At 30.8% G+C, this 21,927-nt stretch overlaps 1 protein-coding gene across 4 annotated transcripts in view; it reads left to right on the forward strand.

Moving 5' to 3' along the window:
* Positions 1-9,775: 9,775 nt before the first annotated feature.
* The window catches only part of LOC139486145 (alpha-N-acetylgalactosaminidase-like), a 30,149-nt gene continuing 17,997 nt past the window's right edge, over positions 9,776-21,927 (forward strand). Inside the window, exons 1-5 of one of the 4 annotated variants that reach the window (XM_071270878.1) lie at positions 9,817-9,906; positions 14,761-14,878; positions 15,726-15,903; positions 16,775-16,949; positions 17,621-17,795. In XM_071270878.1, the coding sequence (XP_071126979.1) occupies positions 15,743-15,903; positions 16,775-16,949; positions 17,621-17,795 (511 nt within the window). In that variant the 5' untranslated portion in view covers positions 9,817-9,906; positions 14,761-14,878; positions 15,726-15,742. Of the gene's footprint in view, positions 9,962-14,760; positions 15,629-15,690; positions 15,904-16,774; positions 16,950-17,620; positions 17,796-21,927 lie in introns of all 4 variants that reach the window. The other 3 variants (XM_071270881.1, XM_071270877.1, XM_071270879.1) reach the window with 3 other exon arrangements.

The following is a 21,927-nucleotide window of genomic DNA, read 5'->3' on the forward strand; positions in this document are numbered from 1 at the left end:
TTCTTTGTGGTTTATAGACATATCGTTTTTATTAATCGGGAAAGAAGACAAAATGGCGGATCGCAGAGACAACCTTTTGTTTAAGTTTTATAACAAAAATTAAACTTTTCAAAGTTATTCAAGTTCCATTACTAACTTAAAGTCGACACCACATAATGTAGAATATCTATTTTAAATACAAAAGGGTGTTTTCTATGTCAAAAGATTGCAAAATTTTTGAGAATGAATAGAGCTGTCCCTATTCGAATGCAGCATTCGTTAACTTAGTAGACATGTCTTTGATAAGCAATACTTTGAACCACTGACAGGGTTTTTAACGATCCAATGCGCAAAAATGACAAAATTAAAGACAGAGTATTGTCCCTGCTAACCTGAAGAGTGTAGGTTTCAGCTCGAGAGTTCCCAGTGAAGACATTTTTTTTTGTTTCAGTTAAAAAAAATTGAGGTACAGAAAATCAGATCATTTCGTCATTTTCTATTTAGTTCTTTGAGTCGCTTTTTTGCTTTTCTTTACTTTAGTATGCATGACATTAAACTTTAAATTCATGTTCTAAAACAATATTTACGTGTGCATTGTGCTTCAATATGAAAATATGGGATCAACGTCAATGATACAGCCACCTAGGGGAGGGTCTAAAACGCGGAAATGAAAAACGCGGAAGAGAAAAAATGAGTGTATTATAACTGATATCTTTGGAACCACTAAAGCTAAATTAATAAATAAAACTGATTTTGAAAGCTAATATAATAGTCTATAAGATAAAATTAAAAAAATATATATTTGAATATGCTTTTTTACCGAAAAGTTGACCGGAAGGCTTTCTTAGTGTGATTCTGGCAACACATTTTTGAACATTAAAACTTAAATTCACAAAAAAGCATATAACCCGGTCAAAGTCTGTCAATTGACTCTTAAAGATATTTAAATGACAAATAATATGATATAAAGAGAAAAATAAATATATTACTATAAAAGGACAAAAAGTTGACCGGAAGAACCCCTTGTACACAAATATTGAAATGAAATTTTCAACTTTGAATTAAAATTCACAAAAATATAAAAAGCCCGGTCAAAGTCTGTAAATTGACTCTTATAGACATTTGAATGACAAATAATATGATATAAAGAAAAAAATAAATGTATTACTATAAAAGGGCAAAAAGTTGACCGGAAGAACCCCTTGTACACAAATATTGAAGTGAAATTTTCAACTTTGAATTAAAATTCACAAAAATATAAAAAGCCCGGTCAAAGTCTGTCAATTGACTCTTAAAGACATTTAAATGACAAATAATATGATATAAAGACAAAAATAAATATTTTACTATAAAAGGGCAAAAAGTTGACCGGAACTCATCCTTGTATACAAATATTGAAGTGAAATTTTCAACTTTGAACTTGCTATTTCTATTACATTAAATTTTATTTCAATAGTATCAACATACTTATCATTTCTGATATTTCATATGTTCCATTGAGATATTAACAACCCTCCTCCTTTTTCACCCGGGCTTTGGACCGGCGTAGGCAGAGTTATTGTTTTTTTTTTTTTTTTTTTTTTTCTCTCCTTATTTTGCTTAATTATTTATTGATACACTACACTCAGTGGCATTAATTCATCTATTTATTATCTATTTATGTAGGATAAATATTATTCAAATTAATTTAAAGAATAGGCATTGTTAACATTTTTAAGATTTATTTCAGATTTATCAAAACTGTAAATCGGGGCTTTAAATTGCTATAAAATTTCAGTTAAACTATCTATGTACTTCGCAGAACCTGCTGTTTCCTCTCATATTTTTTTTAACAAGATCGATGTGTCCAGACATCACACATTTTACGCCCGGTTTTTCCTTCACAACCTACCATATCCTCTATTGTATCGGGTTTTCCACAATCACAGTTTATTGAGATAATGTGGGTTTTAGTTTTCAGATTTTTAGGAGTTTTACCGAAATAATTTTTTGGAAAATGGGTGAATTTACCATTTTCAAGACAATGAATTAAATATTCTCTCATATATTTTTGTTCGTATGTGATATGAGTACCTCCTTTAAACCCAGTTTGACAAAATTCAAGAGCATTTGCAATTGCAAAAAGTCCCCAATCTATGCTGTTTTGTTGTTTTTGGACATCGGGTATTCTTATTAATAATTTTTTCTTGTCTTTATCGTAGATTTGCGTTAACTGATATTCTAATGAAGTTGTTAAATTTAGTGATAAGCTGTCTAGAAGATAGATGTTTCCATCTCTAGTTTGAAGAGACAAAACCCAATGATCATTACCATTATGGTGTATTTGTACACTTGGTGACTCTTGTGATTGAAAACCTGTTTCACTTACCCATTTACCATTTACCTTAACAGGCGCTAAAGTTGTTTCCTGGAACCCATTTATTTCTGGAAACTCAAATTTCAGAAGATTTTGTGTTGAAATAATGATATCAGAACAAAGATACTTATTATTTAAAATATTTTGTTTGTGCTGTTGACTGCAATACCCTATCCAAGGGAGATCTGATAGAGTTTTTGTTTTTTTAGTGGGGGTTTCCATTTCATCTAAGTTGATATCGTCTATCTTTCTTTTTTTCACAGGGAGTGATTTATTAATTTCGGTCGAATTTTTTTTTCTCATCTATAATATGTGTTTCTCCCGCATCTTCTTCGATTACACTTAGTTCAAGTTTTTTTTTTTCGATTTAGGAGTTGAAAATTCGGTTGATATTTTAGGCGTTTTATTAAGTTTTATGCTACCATTCGTTGAAGGTGTTGTCATCAATTTTTGCTTTAAAGGAGTATTTATAGAAAATTGTGAATATGGCGCAGGTTCGAATTCAATTCCATAATCATTTGTTCTTGGTTGTTTTCTTCCTGATTTTTTGTCAATTTTTTTCTTGCTATTTTTTGAAAGTGCCCTTAAACTAACGACGTTATTTGTTTGTGTTGACTGTAACCCTATACTCATTTTTGCAGCCAAAATATGAAAACAAGTAGATGATGATTCACATTGACATGTTTCTTTTGGAAAAAGAGTTACACAGTATTTTCCTTTCAGGGACGAGGACGAGGACTGCCATTTACAATAAACGCACCTTGTTGTGGAACCAAAGTAATTAAATGATTGTCAACAATAAACCGTGCCAAACTTTGTTGACTGCTATCAGTCGGGTATTGTATGACAGGTTGTTGATTAAAGGGAAAATTCACGATTTTTTACTTAGGGTTTAAATATGTTCATTATGACATAATATATATATTCACAAAGTTTTATCGCTATATGTGCAGTAATAAAGGAGAAATTCAATAATTAATGAAAAAATATCAACTACTTCCTGTAGGTCGTGACGTTTTCTCCTGATTTTTGCATGCCGGGATTTAAAATGCAATCATTAAAAGTCTTGGTTTTTAATCATATTTTAACGTAATCGTAAGCGCGCCGATGACGTATGCTTTATCTAATAACCATCCGATAATAAGAAGATAAAACGCACAGACGTTCAATTGTACTCATTCGTGAGATAAATTATCTATGTTAAACGTATATATTCGAATTATTTTTGTAGACAACACAAAAAGTTATAAATTTATTTTTAATAAATGCATTTTCGGACTGATAAGGTGAACAAATTAAAGTACAATAATCTGTAAAGACAATATGTTGGTGTACTATTATTGACCTTTTACTATCTCTGCTATGGCTAGGTTTATACGATGTGTGTATTCACGGTTCTGTGGCAATACTCGTAGATGGCTTGTTGAAAGGTAAATTGTTATTTGCACTTCGGTATTTAACCACGCCTCTAGGGCACACCTTGCCAGGTGTGACTGTCTATTCGGATCAGTGGTAGCATTTAATACACGCATTAAAAATACATATTCAAGTTGGTGACAAATAAAAATTGGTCGCCGTGGAATTATTTAATTATATTTGGTGCTATTATTTATTTGAATTCAAATAAGTTAATTTACTAAGAAATACACAATTTTCGGTTAAAGACGGGAAACTTAATTCATATGTCAGAATGAAATGATATACAAGTCTTGTCCTTGATTTATGTCTCATAAAAAAGGGGGACTTAGAAATTAGAAATAGCTTTACTAAATCATTTTTATTTGTCTTTATTAGGCGAAAAAATGTACGAGAACACTTACATTTAGACTTTTGAAAGCCATGTATTAATTAATATATGAAACTATCTGAAGATAACTCTACCGAAGCGGAATATAATATGTACGAATAAAGAAAAAAATATTTTTGTAATGGAATCGAAAAATTACGAATAGATATTCTTTTCAAGTGTGATAAACGTCAACCAAATTTATTCATAATCGGGAACGTCCTTATTAAAATCTGAGACAACTATAATAATCGTCGTCTCCCAACGTATATAAATACTTAAATAACTATTTGATCAACGATGTTTAAAATTAAAAGACAACGAATTTAATGTTATCTTTCCCTATTTTTGAATGTTATTATAAGTCTGTTCAACTTGCAAGAATACCCCTAAAGCGGACAAATATCCGACAAGCAGTTTATTCTTTAAATTGCTGTCATTGAATATCAAGAAAGAAAATAAATCCCGAAATTGATACTCAATAGTTTTCCTAGAAAATATTCACATTCCTTGGGGATTATTAGTGTACGTCCAGTTGCATATATTTTACATGAATGTTGGAACAATTGTGATGATGACGAATTTCGTCCTTTATTCGAGAACAATTTAATTGATATATAAATCTGTGAGTTTATTATGTTCTTAACTTCAATGAACCAAAGCAAGTTATAAATTGACCTGTATTTAAATCAAATTGTTTCTTTTTTTTTCTTCTTCTTCTTTTGGTATACAATAGTCTATCGAATTCGTTGATTACATACTGTTGGCATACGTGGACTAGTCTATTTACAAAACTTTTACCACAATTTACACAAAATGTATGTTTCTTTCTTATGTTCAATGTATACATGTATACATATTTTAAATAGCGCTACTGACTATAGTTCCGTAACTTTCTACCAGGCGTATGTATACACGAATCGTCGACAAGTGCGCACATTTTTTTAGATCAATAATTCTGGTATGTTCCAATCTGTCCTAAACTATTGACAACGAGTATATATTACATTTTCCCAAATTAACCCTTGGAAAAATATGTAAATAGATTTGTATTTCTTCAATTATTTTTTTTTTGTATTATTTTTTTTTTATAAATAATATTCTTTACACCAGAAATGTTATTTATAAACAAGCGTATGAGTTCAGTAATGACTAGTATATTATATCACTTTCGGACACGCAAGACAAAAATGTATATTATACATGCACCTGATAGTTCAAAATGGAAAGTTATAAGTAACGGTCGTGTACACTGATCAATACCGACAGAAGTGAAACGATGCATGAACTTGCAAGCCCGCCGGACAGGAAATCGATTGAATACCTGGACGTGTCACCTTACACCCCTTCCAATACCTTTGGGAGTAATAGCTTTAGCCATGCTGGTGATCAGATGAGGGAAGATCCGAATTTATTTAAATAAAGTTTATTACTTGAAAGAATTATGAACGAATTAGATTTTCGAAAACAATTTCCACGGAACACTTATTTATCATTTTATGATTTGAACTTTGACTTTTTAACTAATTACAATATTATCAGTTTAAAAATAACAGACTATATGGTTATTTAAAAATATAAGACCATTTTCCGTATCAAGTTAGTCAGTCAGATAAAACAACCGTACGATTGACAAGATATCGACACGCAATTACGACTACATCGTTTACTGTAGTTTTGTTCCTTTGTGGTTTATTGACATATCGTGATTTTTCATCGGAGAAGGTGACAAGATGGCGGAGAGTAGAGAACTGATACTCAAAATTTAAAATCGATGGTGATCTCTTATTTAGCGGAATAAAACTTTAATATCTATAAATTTGAGCATTTTTATACAGAATGGACATAATATCAATTTTTGATTTTTTTGCGAAGTTTCCCTCTAACTATTACCTCATTATTTTCTAATTTGACCTGATAAGTACTAGTGTTCTCATCAGAGTTTGTTTGTTTTATGATTTCCTGTGAATTTAAATTGCCTAAAGGATCAGTGTCAGATTGGAAAGAATTAGACTGAAAAAGTGGCTTGTCGTTTTTTAAATATTCAATAACTTCATCAGGACTTACAATTCTTTTTGGAAAAATAACATCTGATGGTGAAATAAATGCTCTACTGAACTCTTTTTCAAATGATAATTTCCTAAACCAGAACGTCCACGTAAAATTTCCTAATTCTCAAAATTTTGTATGTAATAAAAACCCAAAGCTAGCAAATCTACTGGTAGCTCTTTCCAATCATTTTCTCTTTTTAAAACGGCATTCATACTTTCGGAAAGATTGTTTGTTATTCCAGAATATAGGATCAAACATGCCGGGATATTTTTCAATTAACCATTTACCAGAGTGATTTTGAATTGCCGGAGATCTATGTTTATTGAAATGTTCTAAAACTACGGGAGTCCATTTTGTTGTTAATTTCATTTTTGTTTCCAAAAATTCTTCATTATCAGAATGCAACATCTGATTCAAATGATCTATATAAATTTTAATATTATCACTATCCACTTTGCCTTTTAACCAGAATTTAAAATCTTCTTTTATATGATTCCAACAAAACATAATCGGACAATTTGGAAAAGTATCTCGAATAGCCCTTTTTAAACCTGGTTCTTGGTTCATGGAAAAAAAAATGCCAAAGGAACAAGTGGTGTTTCATCAAATATGACATGTTTGAAAACTATCGGTGATACATAACAATCGCCAAGATTAAAAGTTGTGTCATAAACTAAGTAAACTGGGTCTTCAGATTTCAGCTCAATTATATCTTTGAATGCGTTTATGATTTCGGGGAGTGCGACAACCGCGTAAAGATCTGGATAGACTAAAACTTCAGAAGCAAAACCATCTAACTGATATGCCAAAAGTACTAAATTATATATGTCATCTTTTGATAAGGCCTTTTCTTGCCTATCTTTACTTAAAATATTTTTTACCTGTTTTGTATTTCGGGGATTTGCTACGGCTTGGTGCGACCCGTCTACATCGTTTGTACAAATCATTTTTTTATAAACCTTATGTGGATTACCCTCTTTTTCTTTAATGGTATCACTGACTGAAGGCATAGTACGAACAAATTCAGTATCATGTTTACTATTTCCATGCGCCATTGGTTGATATGAATCTTCGTTGCCTATATAGTGAATGAGAACCAAATTTGGATTACTGTCTAACCAATATGGAGCTATACGTTTAAAATCTGATGTAAAACGAGGTCGCTTTCGACCAATTTTTGCTTCAGAGTCATGCTGATATCAACATGCCGATATTCAGTAAAGGTGACACGTGCTCACTTGTGACAACATAATTAGTCCACACGCCGACATTCCTTACATACCTTGATGCGAGCGAAAAAAAAATAATTATTAATCAATTAATATAATAATTCATACTTTAATAATGCAATCAAACATAAATAAAATAGAATAATTAATAATCATTACCTTATATGATATAGTGTATACGGTTGAAAATCTTTATAAAATTTAATATTAAGGGATAGATTCAAAAGCATTAAAGAGAATGTCGGTCTAGACTTTCCTATCTTATTTGAATGTTTTGCTCATTAATTTTATTACATATTATCTTATTATCTACTTTTTTTTTATAAATTCTAGCATGAGTTCGGTCACATTTATGTATTTTTACGTAAATTTTAGTTTGAAGTTGAATTTTTTATTTATTATTTTACACACAAGATAGGCTTCCGGGAAACATTTTTTTTGCTAATTTGAGGTTTGTATTTATATTTCTATATCATTTTATTTGTCAATGAATTGTCTTTCAGAATCATTTTCAGGATTTTGACCGGACTTTAGATATTTTTGTGAATTTTAGTATCAAAGTGAAAATTTCACTTCAATATTTGTATACAAGGATGAGTTCCGGTCAACTTTTTGCCCTTTTATAGTAAAATATTTATTTTTGTCTTTATATCATATTATTTGTCATTTAAATGTCTTTAAGAGTCAATTGACAGACTTTGACCGGGCTTTTTATATTTTTGTGAATTTTAATTCAAAGTTGAAAATTTCACTTCAATATTTGTGTACAAGGGGTTCTTCCGGTCAACTTTTTGCCCTTTTATAGTAAAATATTTATTTTTTTCTTTATATCATATTATTTGTCATTTAAATGTCTATAAGAATCAATTTAAAGACTTTGACCGGGTTATATGGTTTTTCGTGAATTTAAGTTTTAATGTTCAAAAATGTGTTGCCAGAGTCGCACTAAGAAAGCCTTCCGGTCAACTTTTCGGTAAAAAAGCATATTCAAATATATATTTTTAAAATTTTATCTTATAGACTATTATATTAGCTTTCAAAATCAGTTTTATTTATTAATTTAGCTTTAGCGGTTCCAAAGATATTAGTTATAATACACTCATTTTTCATTTCCGCGTTTTCCATTTCCGCGTTTTAGACCCTCCCGCCACCTAGTAACAGAAACAACTAAAAGACATGCATGCGCTCGGTTTGACGGTAAACCAGATATACGCGAGATAGCCCCACGGGAGAAAGGAAGAAAGAACCTTCACAATTTGCCTTACAATTGTTTTTCCCTTTCTTTTTTTTTAAATAAATAATTTAAAAAAACTTTCTAATGTAGAGTTCCTAAGATAAAAATATTCCCTGTGGAAGAACCCGCCCCCTCCCCCCTTTTTTCGTCCTCTCCGATTTTAATTCTCAAATTAAGCTTTCCAATCTAATTAAAATTAAAACCTTGCTTTCTAACCGATCTATCCTTGTACTGGACCGGCAACTTTCTTCATTTAATAAGAAAATATACAGTTGCGTTATAAAACATGCATGTTGTCTGCTTGGAGTACCCGCCCGAAAAGAAAGAAATAGCCTAACTCCAAGATACAATATTCCTGCATCACGTGATTTTTGCCACGTGGAGCTTACATTAGAATGAATACCGAATATGGAAAGTGAAACTACAATTCAAAACATAAAGTCCAAAGGCACATGGATGAAAAATTTTTTTTTTTGGCAAAGGGTGCCGGGGTAATCTTCTCTGTGTTCATAATATACATGAACGTCGTTTCCTCAGTCATAAATGGAAAGCTACGTCTCACGTGCAGGTCACAAAGTTTAAAATTAACTAAATCAAAGTGGGTTCTGGTCCTGAATTTAAAGTTAACGGCTTTTAAAAACTTAAATCATGTGAAATTGTTTAACTGTAAACTTATATCGATGGTGTAAAACGCCAAGCCCGGTATTCAACTGTTAATTTTTTTAGGCTTACATAATGTTGTATTTTTAAAATGATATTACGTGATTTTTTTTTTTTTTTTTTTATCAAATATTGATAGAGATAATTGTATTTTTAATAAACCTGTTCTTGTTAAAAAAAAATGTAAACTTGATTAAAAAGACGACTGCTATACCTTATTTTTTTAAAAGGTTTAGCGGTTCTTAGTTATTTTTTTAAATAATCCTATTGGAGAACAATCTTGTAAGCATAGTAATAATCTAGATTTTGTACTAAAAAAACGAATATAAATAGCATTTTGATTTACAGACTTTTTTATGCTTAGCACCAGACAGTTAATTCCCAAATTTCTTTTTAAGTTTTTTAAATGCTTGGTTGAATAATAAATGTTATAATTAATGCAATGCGTGTGGAAATTTTTAAGCGTCAAATCAATTCCTTTGTTCTAGAAATAGAGTTTTTAGACTGATTGTCACATGATCAATATTTTCATCATGTGCCTTTGACTCAATGACTGTAAAGTGGCTAGTTTATTGCATCTTTCATCTGGAAAATATCAACATTTACATGTGTAAGACTTCTCAAAAGTATATTTAAATACTTCACTGTATCTATGTATAGGACTAGTAAGTTGGATAGCCAAATTGCACCTATATTTTTGACAGTTTTTCTTTACCTACGTTTATTTTTTGCTTCAGACAAAAGTGTCCATTATGTTTTTATTTTGTAGATGTATTCACTATATGGTTTTACCAATTTGATTTTGAAGCCATATGGAATCATAGAAAAAATAGTCTGAACCAGGGACTTTCTATACTAACGGGACTGCATGCATGGGCACTTATAACAATGTCTGACAAATTATCAAACTAATCTCGTATCCGGACTGTTTGCCCTAGGTCTGTTCGCTCTGAGTTCGTTCCCCCATAGATTCCATTCGCCCTACTATAAAAATATTAATATTCAGGGCATTGAAGTTGAATAAACTTATTCAGATATTTAAAAAAAAATTGGTATACATTATCATGTATATTCTTGCAATTTTATTTATGGAAACATTGAAATAGTTAAAAGTTTATGGCTTGTTTAGGATCATTAATTGTTCAATAATTCGGATCACTGATTATTGTGATACTTGTCTTTTGATGGATTAATAATAAAAACAAACGTTTTGTTTTGATAAAATATTCAGCTTGAAATTAATAAAAACAATGATGTACGAACTGTAAATTATGAAACGGATTTACAAGTTCATTTATTTGTACGTACATATACTCTAAGACTAGCCATAATGCATACATTCGTGAATAACTGAATATAATTATATTGTTAACAAATATCAATAAAGATAAATACATTGTATTCCTGTATTCTACTCTGCAAATCAAAGGGAAAATGATGAATTGATTGCGGCAATATAAATATTCTGTCAATTTTTCAACAAACTTTAACATATTTTGTTTAAATACTTAAAATAATGCGACAAGACAACAATTAGAGAAAAATAAAAATCAGGGCGAATTGACCCTGGGCGAACAGATATTAGGGCGAACATGAATCAGGGCGAACGGACCCGGATTCTAGCTGACATGGCTAATGTCACATGACTTTATAGCAAATCATTTCACATTTACGAAGTGTTCTTCATATCTATATGTTCAGGTTTAACAAAAAATCGTTTTTTATGAAATTTTTTAAAATTTTGTCATTGCAAAATGTTGTTTTTGAAAAGATTTCTTGGATGGTTTTTTAGATATTGATCTTTGAACTTTGAGGTATTTTTTCGTTGAATTTTCAGTAGCCGCCATCTTGTATTCTTGTTTGATATGGAAACCATTTTACACAACTGGGATGTTCTTTAAAACGATACGTCTAAGTTTAATAATTCATCATTAAATCTGATATTTTTTGCCATCGTAAATGGCTATTAAGGTGGTACCCAACACTTTCACTAAAATTAATTTGGCTCGTTTAATTTTCATAAAACTTTGACAAAGTATTTACTTTGACCCTTTAACCAAAATATATAAATTTTAAAAATTTTGAACCAACCATTTTATCAGAAAAATTACACTGGTTATATAGCAGATTGAAAAACACCAATTTTGATAATTGAGAAGCTTAATATTCCCTTTACAACACAACATTATTAAAACATTTGGCTGATTTTACAGAGTTATCTCCCTGTAGTGTTAGGTACCACCTTAATCAGATTTTATATTTTAAAACAACTAATAATAATTATATAATCACAATGAACTGTGAAATACGCAAATAATATTTTTGTTTAATTTCTTCAAATATTTTGAACCATTAAATATCAGTCAATGCTTACTCTTCATTTTTTAAGAAATGGATACTTGAAATATAATATTGTTTATGCTAATTTTGGCAACGTTATCGTACATTTTTCTGCTAGTAAACACTTAATCTGTTGATAAATACTGTGGACGTTTTGTGTATATATCTAAATACTTTTACCTATGCTGAAAGACGTGCATAGTATCAAATCATAAATATACAAATTGTTTAGTCTCTAGGAAATCTTGTAAGATTTCCGCTGCTTTTTTGGATAAATAGGTGCAATTTGGGTACTTGGTGCAATTAGGGTACAGTTCAAGATGATCGATCGACAAAGTCATCTAGGAATTTGAAATACATTTGTATTTCTAAATTAAAATTTAATGTAAACAGTACTATATAATGTGGGTGAAGTAAATAAATAATAGACAATTTTTTAGTTCGTTGAATTTCAGTCAAAAAGTTTGGTTTTAGTGAACATCATTCCTGCGTTTGGTGATCTGTTGAAAAAATATGATGCTATATATATTGCATGAATGTTAATAGTCAGCAAATTAAGTTCTATTAAATTATAATCAGCACTGCTGTCATTAGGAAAATGTGATTACGGACCTGGGGTTCAAACATTATTTTGATTTTATCCTGTATAATAATAATTATATATAATCACCTAGAAGCTTGATGAACTTTAAAAGTACAGGGATACAGGTTGTCCCCTCTAAGTGGAAATGACTTTAAAAGGCTTAAATTTTCTGTTGAAGGACATACATTGAAAGTAATCTATTAGATTTTTATGGAATTTTGTTTTATAAAGTTTGCATGTTAATTCTGTCTTTTCACTGTTTTTATATCTGCTTTTTTTGTCTTACATTGTACAGTGACAGTGTAAGCTGAATTAAATATTTTATCAGAAGTCTTTATTTCTCTTTTTTTTTTTTTTACATGTACCTTGCAACAAGGATGTATTACTAACACTCTAATATATTCCTTGCTTCATATCTTCTCTGGGAGCATAATCACACAACTAAAACCTTCAAATAGTTCTGATCTTGATATGTTACAGTTACATGTACACATCCAACGGACATTGTTACATTTTGCCTCAGTGTCATGTAGCAATTAATCTAAAACCTGACCCCACCCTAATAATATCTGCATATAATCTGACAATCTGTTAAAGAATGTGACTGGTAGTATTGATTAGTGACAGTTCTTTACAGTATTCTGCTTAAATCTATATTTGGAGTGGAGATCTGCGGAAGTGATATTTATGCCTGGATTTGGTATTTACCAGGTATTTTCAAATGTTGTGTTGTTACATAGATAAAGGAAGATGTAGTGTGAGTGCCAATGAGACAACTCTCCAAATAACAATTTATAAAAGTAAACCATTATAGGTCAATATACAACCACCAACACAGAGCCTTGGCTCACACCAAATAATAAGCTATAAAGGGCCCCAAAATTACTAGTGCAAAACCATTCAAACGGGAAAACCAACGGTCCAATCTATATAAAAAACAAGAAACAAGAAACGAGAAACACGTATAAATTACATAAACAAACGACGACTACTGTACATCAGATTCCTGACTTACATGTAGGACAGGTGCAAACATTTGTAGCGGGATTAAACGTTTTAATGGTACCAAACCTTCTCCCTTTTTCTGAAACAGTAGTATAACATCACAACATAGAAAACCACATGATAAAATATCAATTGGAAGTTTTAACTCAATCAAAAAATGTAAATTAACACACTATGAAAGAAAAAATTTGATCTGCGATACCTGAATGCAAATATACATGTAGGTTTTATTAGTTTAGTCCATTGTTTAAAGGTGTTGGCCTACTCTGTGTTCTTCTATGTTTCAGTGTCTTATTTAAATGATTTGTGTCACATGATGTCAAGAAACATTAAGACAGGTAGAATTATAGTATTTTATCATCAAAATGATGTGACAATACTAGGATAAACTTGTGAAGAAGGGCAGTGCATGTTAAGGGAGTTCGCTTATCAGTTTCAAAGTAATTAACTTTTCAAAACACTAGTTTATATAGATAGGGGATTAATAAAGGAATCCAAAGAGCAAAAAAAATATATAGGTCACCGTGCTTGTTTTCAAGATAATAGCCATTGAAATTTTGGCGGGGAAATATTCTCTCTTGACTTTTCATAGCTTTATCATTGACAAGTTAAAGTTCTCAAAAACTGTTAAAAAGTAATTAAAAATTTATAAGACTTTAACAGATGGCTTATCATTATACATGTAAAAGATTTACAAAAAGAAAAATGGGGTCACCGGGCAAATTTTGTCAAGGCATTCAAATGGATAAAACCAGAGGATTCCGAAAATCTGACAAAAAATCTATAAAAACATGACAAGCCAGCTTCCTTAAAAAGGGAACAGGGAATCATAAGAAGGGCACAGCTAGGGCCAGTTGGGCACAGGGCGGACAAACCGCCTAGGTATGAAAATGATCAAGCTAAACTGCATGAAGTTCTTAAACAACATGGCAAAACTTACTAACTTAGATAAAAAATTATATATCCTATACGACTTCCAGTTTATATGAAGTTCTTGAACAACAAAATAGAAGCAATATATATTTTTGTTATGCTCAAACACTGATGTACATGTTCATATATCATGTATATTTATGGCTGTTGACAAAGGCTATGAACGGACAATTTTTAAAAGTAGTTTTGAAACATGGTCTGTCAAAGGGTACTAAAAAAATTCTTTCAGACCAATCACATTCAAGTATTCGTAGATTTGCAAATTGTATTAGAATTATCTTATACATTTTAAGTTGTGACTGAGAATATCATTGTACATGAACAGCTAAAGACATTATGCAATAACAATCTGACATCTGTCATATGCAAGATGTCATACTGTGGATTCATTTATTTTCATGGGTATCAATTTTCTTGGAATGCTGAAAACTTACATATTCGTGGAAAATTGATTTCCTGGTTTTGCCAATCTCTGCATACATTTGTACATAACCTATTGAACATATATATGTTATTTGTTGAACATTTGAATTAGTTGTTCCACAAAAATTGGTATCAAACAAATAATAATAAATCCACTATAACTAACATAGATCATTGTAGATATCCAGCAGTCCTAAATCAAATGATTGACAAGTATGAGTAAGAAGTGATTGCATGTATGAAGTCCTTGTAGAAATTTTTGTCTATTGATCAAGTGAAGCATTCTATTCTAATAAAGGTACAGAATGTAAATGGAAATGGAAATATCTTTAAAATTTGTATATATATATTTATGAATTTCATATACATGTATGTTTTCTGGTCTGTGCGTCCGTTTGTCTGTCCTTCCGTCCGTTCGTCCAGCTTCGGGTTAAAGCTTTTGGTCAAGGTAGTTCTTGCTGAAGTTGAAGTCCAATCAACTTGAAACTCAGTACACATGTGCCCTATGATATGATCTTTCTAATTTTATTAATGTCAAATTATTGTTTTGACCCCAATTTCACAGTTCACTGAACATAGAAAATGATAGTGCAAATTTCAGGTTAAAGTTTTTGGTCAAGGTAGTTTTTGATGAAGTTGAAGTCCAATCAACTTGAGACTTAGAATACATGTTCCCTGTGATGTGATCTTTCTAATTTAAAAGCCAAATAAGAGTTTTTACTCAAATTTCACGGTCCACTAAACACAGAAAATGATAGTGCAAGTGGGGCATCCGTGTACTATGGACACATTCTTGTTAAGACTTACTTTGAGATCACTGGGGAAAAAAATCATGGCATGCTGGGAAGAAAAGTAATTATCATAATTTAAACTACTAGAATACTCCTCATGATACTCAAAAACTACTAAAATACTCCTCATGATGCTCAAAGACTACTAGAATACTCCTCATGATGCTCAAAAACTACTAGAATACTCCTCATGATGCTATTATTTCAATAACACTAATTATCAAAAACTACATTTGTACTAGAATACTCCTCATCAGGCTATTATTTCAATAACACTAATTATCAAAAACTACATTTGTATTAGAATACTCCTCATCAGGCTATTATTTCAATAACACATCTATACTTTTACAGGTCAGTAAATTACAGAAATGACACAAGTTCTCCTCTGTCTGTTATTATCATTAGTTGTGTTTGAAGTAGGAGATGCCTTAGATAATGGTCTAGCTCTGACACCACCCATGGGATGGATGCACTGGGAACGATTCAGATGTATAACAGATTGTAAAACAGATCCAAAAAATTGTCTCAGGTAAGCACAGTTCTCAAAGAAATCTATAGTACTTGTAGGTAGCTCCCACAATCATTGTAGATATAAATTGTATGATTTATTCATTTAACCAAGAAAAGTAAGTCAAGGCCAGTTGAATCCTTACAGACATACACCTAACAATGATTTATAACCCAAGTTTATCTACATTATTGTACATTGTATTACCCTCATATCAGCATGAAATCTTAAAATAACAAATATTGACTTCAAAATTAAAAAATAACATTGATTGATCATTAAACTATTTAATTAAGTCCAGGTCAAGGTTATCCACATTATGACAGACAGACATGTTTACAAAAAATGAATAATAGCAAATACTTCATATGGTTATAGTGGAAAGTATAACAGACAACACTATCTCCATTTGAAAAAAAAAACAGAACCAAAAACAACAATGAGCAACATGTGGTCCTGATAGCCTGACTTAATGTAACAGGAACAAAATGTGTTAAGTTAACTTAGTTTTACATGTTTCCAATTTTCCCTTTTGTCTATCTAGAACATAAATTGTATGAGTAAAACACAGAGTTAAAACCTTGCACAGTTCAATCACCAACAGGATGACCATCAATTTGAACAAAAAAATAATAGATGGCAAATAATTAAAAAAGTAGAATCTAAACAAGAAGATAAATAAGGTTACTCAGCTACAGCTGCTGGCTGAAAAGTGCAGCTGAAAAATAACTTAAAATCAGGAACAATGCTTAGGTAAAGTATAATTAACTATCATTATAATAGGGGAGTACAAGTGTGTACAATAAATCTTGTTAACTTTAAAAAATGTGCTCTATTTAAAAAAGAAATAAAAATACCTTATTTAAATATAAACAATGTCTTACTTTGTCAGTGAAAACTTGATAATGAGACAAGCTGATAGAATGGCAGCAGACGGTTATCGTGATGCTGGTTATGTTTATCTATCAATTGATGATTGTTGGATGGCTAAGGAGCGTGATTCCAATGGAAGGTTACAAGCAGATCCCATTAGATTTCCAAGAGGAATTAAGTTTTTGGCTGATTATGTGAGTATTTAGATCTGTATTCAACCATTTTTTATTAAGAAATAGTAATTATGTTTTAGGCAATAATTTTATCAATATGATTAATACCTCTTTCTGATTTTTATAATTAATGTGTCAAATTTGCAAACAGATTTAAAAAAAAATGATTTTCTTTGAAATCGCCCCTTGAATGATTTGTTAATCATTTTTGCTAATTGAAAGCTTCTTGTATCTTCAAACAAAATGTAGATTTTAGTTAGCAACAAAACATTTTGACATAACTATGTCTTCAAAGATATTTACTGGTAATGCATATGAATACTAAAAGCATGGAATTGTATGACATATATAATCTGAAAATGAAAACGCTGCATATAAAAACATAACCAATATGAACAAATAAATATGTGACAATTTCATCTGTTTTGGTAGCAAGTTGATAAAACACGATCAGAAAATCCCATAATATTTTTTTGAATTTAGGTAGTTTTATATAAAATATATTATGAAAAACACATAATATGACAAATACTTATGGCCATGCACTGTTGTTGGATTATAAACTAGAGATACATTTTCTCTATTTAGCTTCACAATAAAGGTTTAAAGCTTGGTATATATGAAGACTTTCTCTATTTAGCTTCACAATAAAGGTTTAAAGCTTGGTATTTATGAAGATTTTCTCTATTTAGCTTCACAATAAAGGTTTAAAGCTTGGTATATATGAAGACTTTGGTACTAGGACCTGTATGGGATACCCTGGAAGTGAGTTCTACTTACAACTGGATGCACAAACATTTGCCAGCTGGAAAGTGGATCTTTTGAAGCTTGATGGCTGTAATGCTGACAGGACAGATATGAAATATGGTAGGTTAAAACATCAATATTCTGTTTTATCGGTCGTCCCACTGTCTATTTCACTCTGATCATCTCTTAATATTATTCCATATAGCCTTAACAACTTTGACCCGGACATATGAGTGACGTCATAATGTTTGAACCGACATTGATCAGTTTGACCCGAACTTATCAAGTCAACTTCTGGTTGCTGGTGAAACTAAGAAAACACTTCCAAAAGAGGCAAATATAGCCCGATAAATCGATGATCAGGTTTTCTGCATATTGATATTGTAAAATATCAGCTGCTCGACACAATATGAAGGCTTTTTGATCTCGTTCGCTGCGCTCACTCGACAAAAAGCTTCATATTGTGACTCGCAGCTGATATTTTACAATTCAACATGCAGACAACTTGATAATCGGTACACATGAGGACACCTGTCATTCAGTGTCCACTATGTACAAACAAGTCCATCATTCCTTTATTCTAGATCTGTCATTTATAAATTCAAACAATTCACATGACTTTTTTCCTTATTATGCCTGTGGATAGAGTTTATTTAAAATTGTACTTACACCTACATTTTTTTATATTAATCCCTGAAGAATTAGAGCTGTTTTTTGGTACTTTAGTGAATGATTAGAAATTTCAAATCAAGTTTATGTTTTGTTCTGGTTGAAAGACTTTTCCTTGAAACATAACAGTTTGACAAAGGAAATTTCATTAGAATTATACTTGTCCGGATTTTCAAATATCAAAGCTAATTATTAAACACTGTATCATCTAGATATGTACAGCGTATAGGTAGTAACCAAGCGGACATGATTGATCTAACCTGACACGGTAAGAAAATCTTTGTTTTGTTTACATAATAGCAATGTGTACTTAATCTAAACATAATTGTTGTTTTAAGAAATGATTTGGTTGTAGGTGAATTATTAGAGAAGTCTCATTATTTTCCAAAAACAAGAACGCTTACTAAAAACTGGCAAATACTTGTCAAACATTGTCAAAGAAGTTAGTGCTTGTCTCATCCAATATGATTCTATATCCACATGATCCATTGCAACACTTTTTTTGATAGAAGGCCACTGTGTGTGCGTAATAAGTATAGCTGTTTCATTAATTGGCATTGAATTCTTTCATACATATGTTATTTTTCGATATTTTATTCCGAAAAGAAGCATTGTGTATGATGTACAGTTTATATGAAATTATTTTTCTATACATCATACTCACCAGCGGCTGTACACAAAAACTTTATTTTCACACTTGTTTATCATGTTTATTACCCAAAATGTTTCATGGAATGAGTAATCATAGGTAGGTTTATGATTGGTAACTATTACTTTTGCCCTGTATTAGCTTTCATTCAGATAAAACATGTAAATGGCTCAACAAATGTGTCGAAATTGAAAGTTGGTGTTGACATATACAACTATTTGCGCATGTAAAAGTTTTTATTCTTATCAGAATATAAAAGTTGTCTTATGAATAGGAAAAAATTAAACGCAAACATTATTTGGGAGCATGAATTTCAGATGTTGAGAAATGTACACTGAATTTAGATAAAACAAAACAAAGATTTTCTTACCGTGTCAGGTAAAAATCAATCATGCCCCCTTGGTTAGTACCTACAACCGTGTATCGATGAAAGCAATGAAATTCATTTTTGGATTGTCTGTATGAAACTGTATTTTAAATCCATACCAGACATTTGTCTAGAAAATATTTGTATGTTTTTTCCCACCTTTTTATAACACAAACTTTGTGATTGAATTGTGTGATAATAATATCTCATAAACTATCTATTATCATTACTGTAGTATTTATGCTACCTTGGATCTTGAGTTTTTTTTATAATAATTTACATAGAGTTTGGATTTCCTTCCAGGTGTCAGAATTCAAGATTGAATTGTATTTCAGGTTATCAGATTTTGTTGTTCAAGTTTATTTCTTATTTATCCAATTCAACAAATTCATACATTTAATACTTTTCTAATATTGAACTATTTTTATGATTTGTAAAGGTTTAAGAATGAGCTACTTTTTATGCACTAACTACCCTTGAACTTTAATACAAAAAATGGTAAAATTGTATTAGTCAGGAGTTTTTTTTCCCCGCTATGCTTGTTGATTTTAACTGGTATTTAATTTTTTTGTGTATAACTATAAGTTATGGATCAAGTATTTTTATACGACTGCAAAAATTGAAAATTTTTTGGTCGTATATTGGTATCATGTTGGCGTCAGCGTAGTCGTCGTCGTCGTCCCAATACTTTTGGTTTTCGCACTATAACTTTAGTTTAAGTAAATAGAAATCTATGAAATTTAAACACAAGGTTTATGACCACAAAAGGAAGGTTTGGATTGATTTTGGAAGTTTTGGTCCCAACAGTTTAGGAATTAGGGGCCAAAAAGGGCCCAAATAAGCATTTTCTTGGTTTTCCCACTATAACTTTAGTTTAAGTAAATAGAAATCTATGAAATTTTGACACAAGGTTTATAACCACAAAAAGAAGGTTGGGATTGTTTAGGGAGTTTTGGTTCCAACTGTTTAGGAATTAGGGGCCAAAAAAGGGCCCAAATAAGCATTATTCTTGGTTTTCGCACAATAACTTTAGTATAAGGCCACACCAATTTAATTTCTTGTTCTACGGATTTTTGGATTCCAAAATTTGGGGCGAGCGAGCGATTTGAAAATTTTAATAAAAAAATATTTAATTTGCAAATTTTTGAGGCGAAGCTTGAAAAGTAAAGGCGAGCGATTATAATTTTTTTTTGTAAACATAAAATAGTAGGTTTTGACAATATTAAAGCTTGATTTATCACTTGTACTTTGACATTTCTTTAATTTCTGAAGTATTTTTTCCATGTTCACCAAGAAATAATTAAATCTGGGTTATGTATGTGTGACTGACAATGAGACAATTCTCCTTCCAAGTCATAATCAGTTTGGGGACAACCCCTTAATGTTATAAATATCCCTTTTACATGTTTTATGAGGGATTAATATAAGTTATAATATATTTGTTTGTACAAAAGGCTCATATTTTCTCAAAGAACTATATATCTATCTGGTATTAAATGGTCAAAACATGTCCAAGAATTTTGTAATATTCCTGGACTTTAACCATGTTAACACATTTACTTTAACAGTTTAATATTATTCAAAATAAGTGGACCCCTCTTTTAGAAAAAGTTGTTTAAAATATGATGTAACTCTCCTCTTTTTGAGTACAAAATTCTAAGTTTTCAAAGGTTTTGTATAGAAGAACTATACAAATCCGTGGTATTCTTTTCTACATCAGTAAAATGACCCCTTGTCTGAGGGAGGGTTGTTCTCAACCTGATAATAACAAACACAGGTCAAAGTACGGCCTTTTACACAGGGCTTTGATACAGACCAAATAGCAGGCTATAAAGGACCCCAAAATTATTAGCGTACACAATTCGAAGAGGAAAACCAACGATCTAATTTATATATCATGTATATCCAAACGGGAAAATACCAATGAACAACATCAACAAACGATAACTGCTGAACGACAGGCCCCTGAATCAATCAGGACAGGTGCATAAACATGCAGCGGCTATGGATAGTTTTGTTTCGCCAGCATACAATATAATTGCAGTTGAAGGCAAATCCTTCAGAAGTTCTTTGTACTTTATTCTAAAAACAAACATTTTTTAATAGGGAATATATGTAAGGGGCAAAGTAACCAATTTTTTGTTCTTTTTATAATATTTACAAAAAAAAAACGGTGCGGAAAATGGACATGATTACATTTCCGGATGCGGGAAGCGGGAATATAAAAAAAAAAAAAAATTCTGTTTTGAAAAAAATAGGTGCGGGCGGGTCCGTCGAACAAGGAATCAAATTGGTGTGGCCTAAGTAAATAGAAATCAATGAAATTTAAACACAAGGTTTATGAACACAAAAGAAAGGTTGGGATTGATTTTGGGAGTTGAGATCCCAACAGTTTAGGATTAAGGGGCCCCAAAGGGTCCAAAATTAAACTTTGTTTGATTTCATCAAAAATTTAATAATTGGGGTTCTTTGATATGCCGAATCTAAGTGTGTATGTAGATTCTTAATTTTTGGTCCCGTTTTCAAATTGGTCTACATTAAGGTCCAAAGGGTCCAAAATTAAACTT

Source organism: Mytilus edulis, chromosome 8, assembly GCF_963676685.1.
Source record: "Mytilus edulis chromosome 8, xbMytEdul2.2, whole genome shotgun sequence".
In the NCBI taxonomy this organism is placed as follows: Eukaryota; Metazoa; Mollusca; class Bivalvia; order Mytilida; family Mytilidae; genus Mytilus; species Mytilus edulis.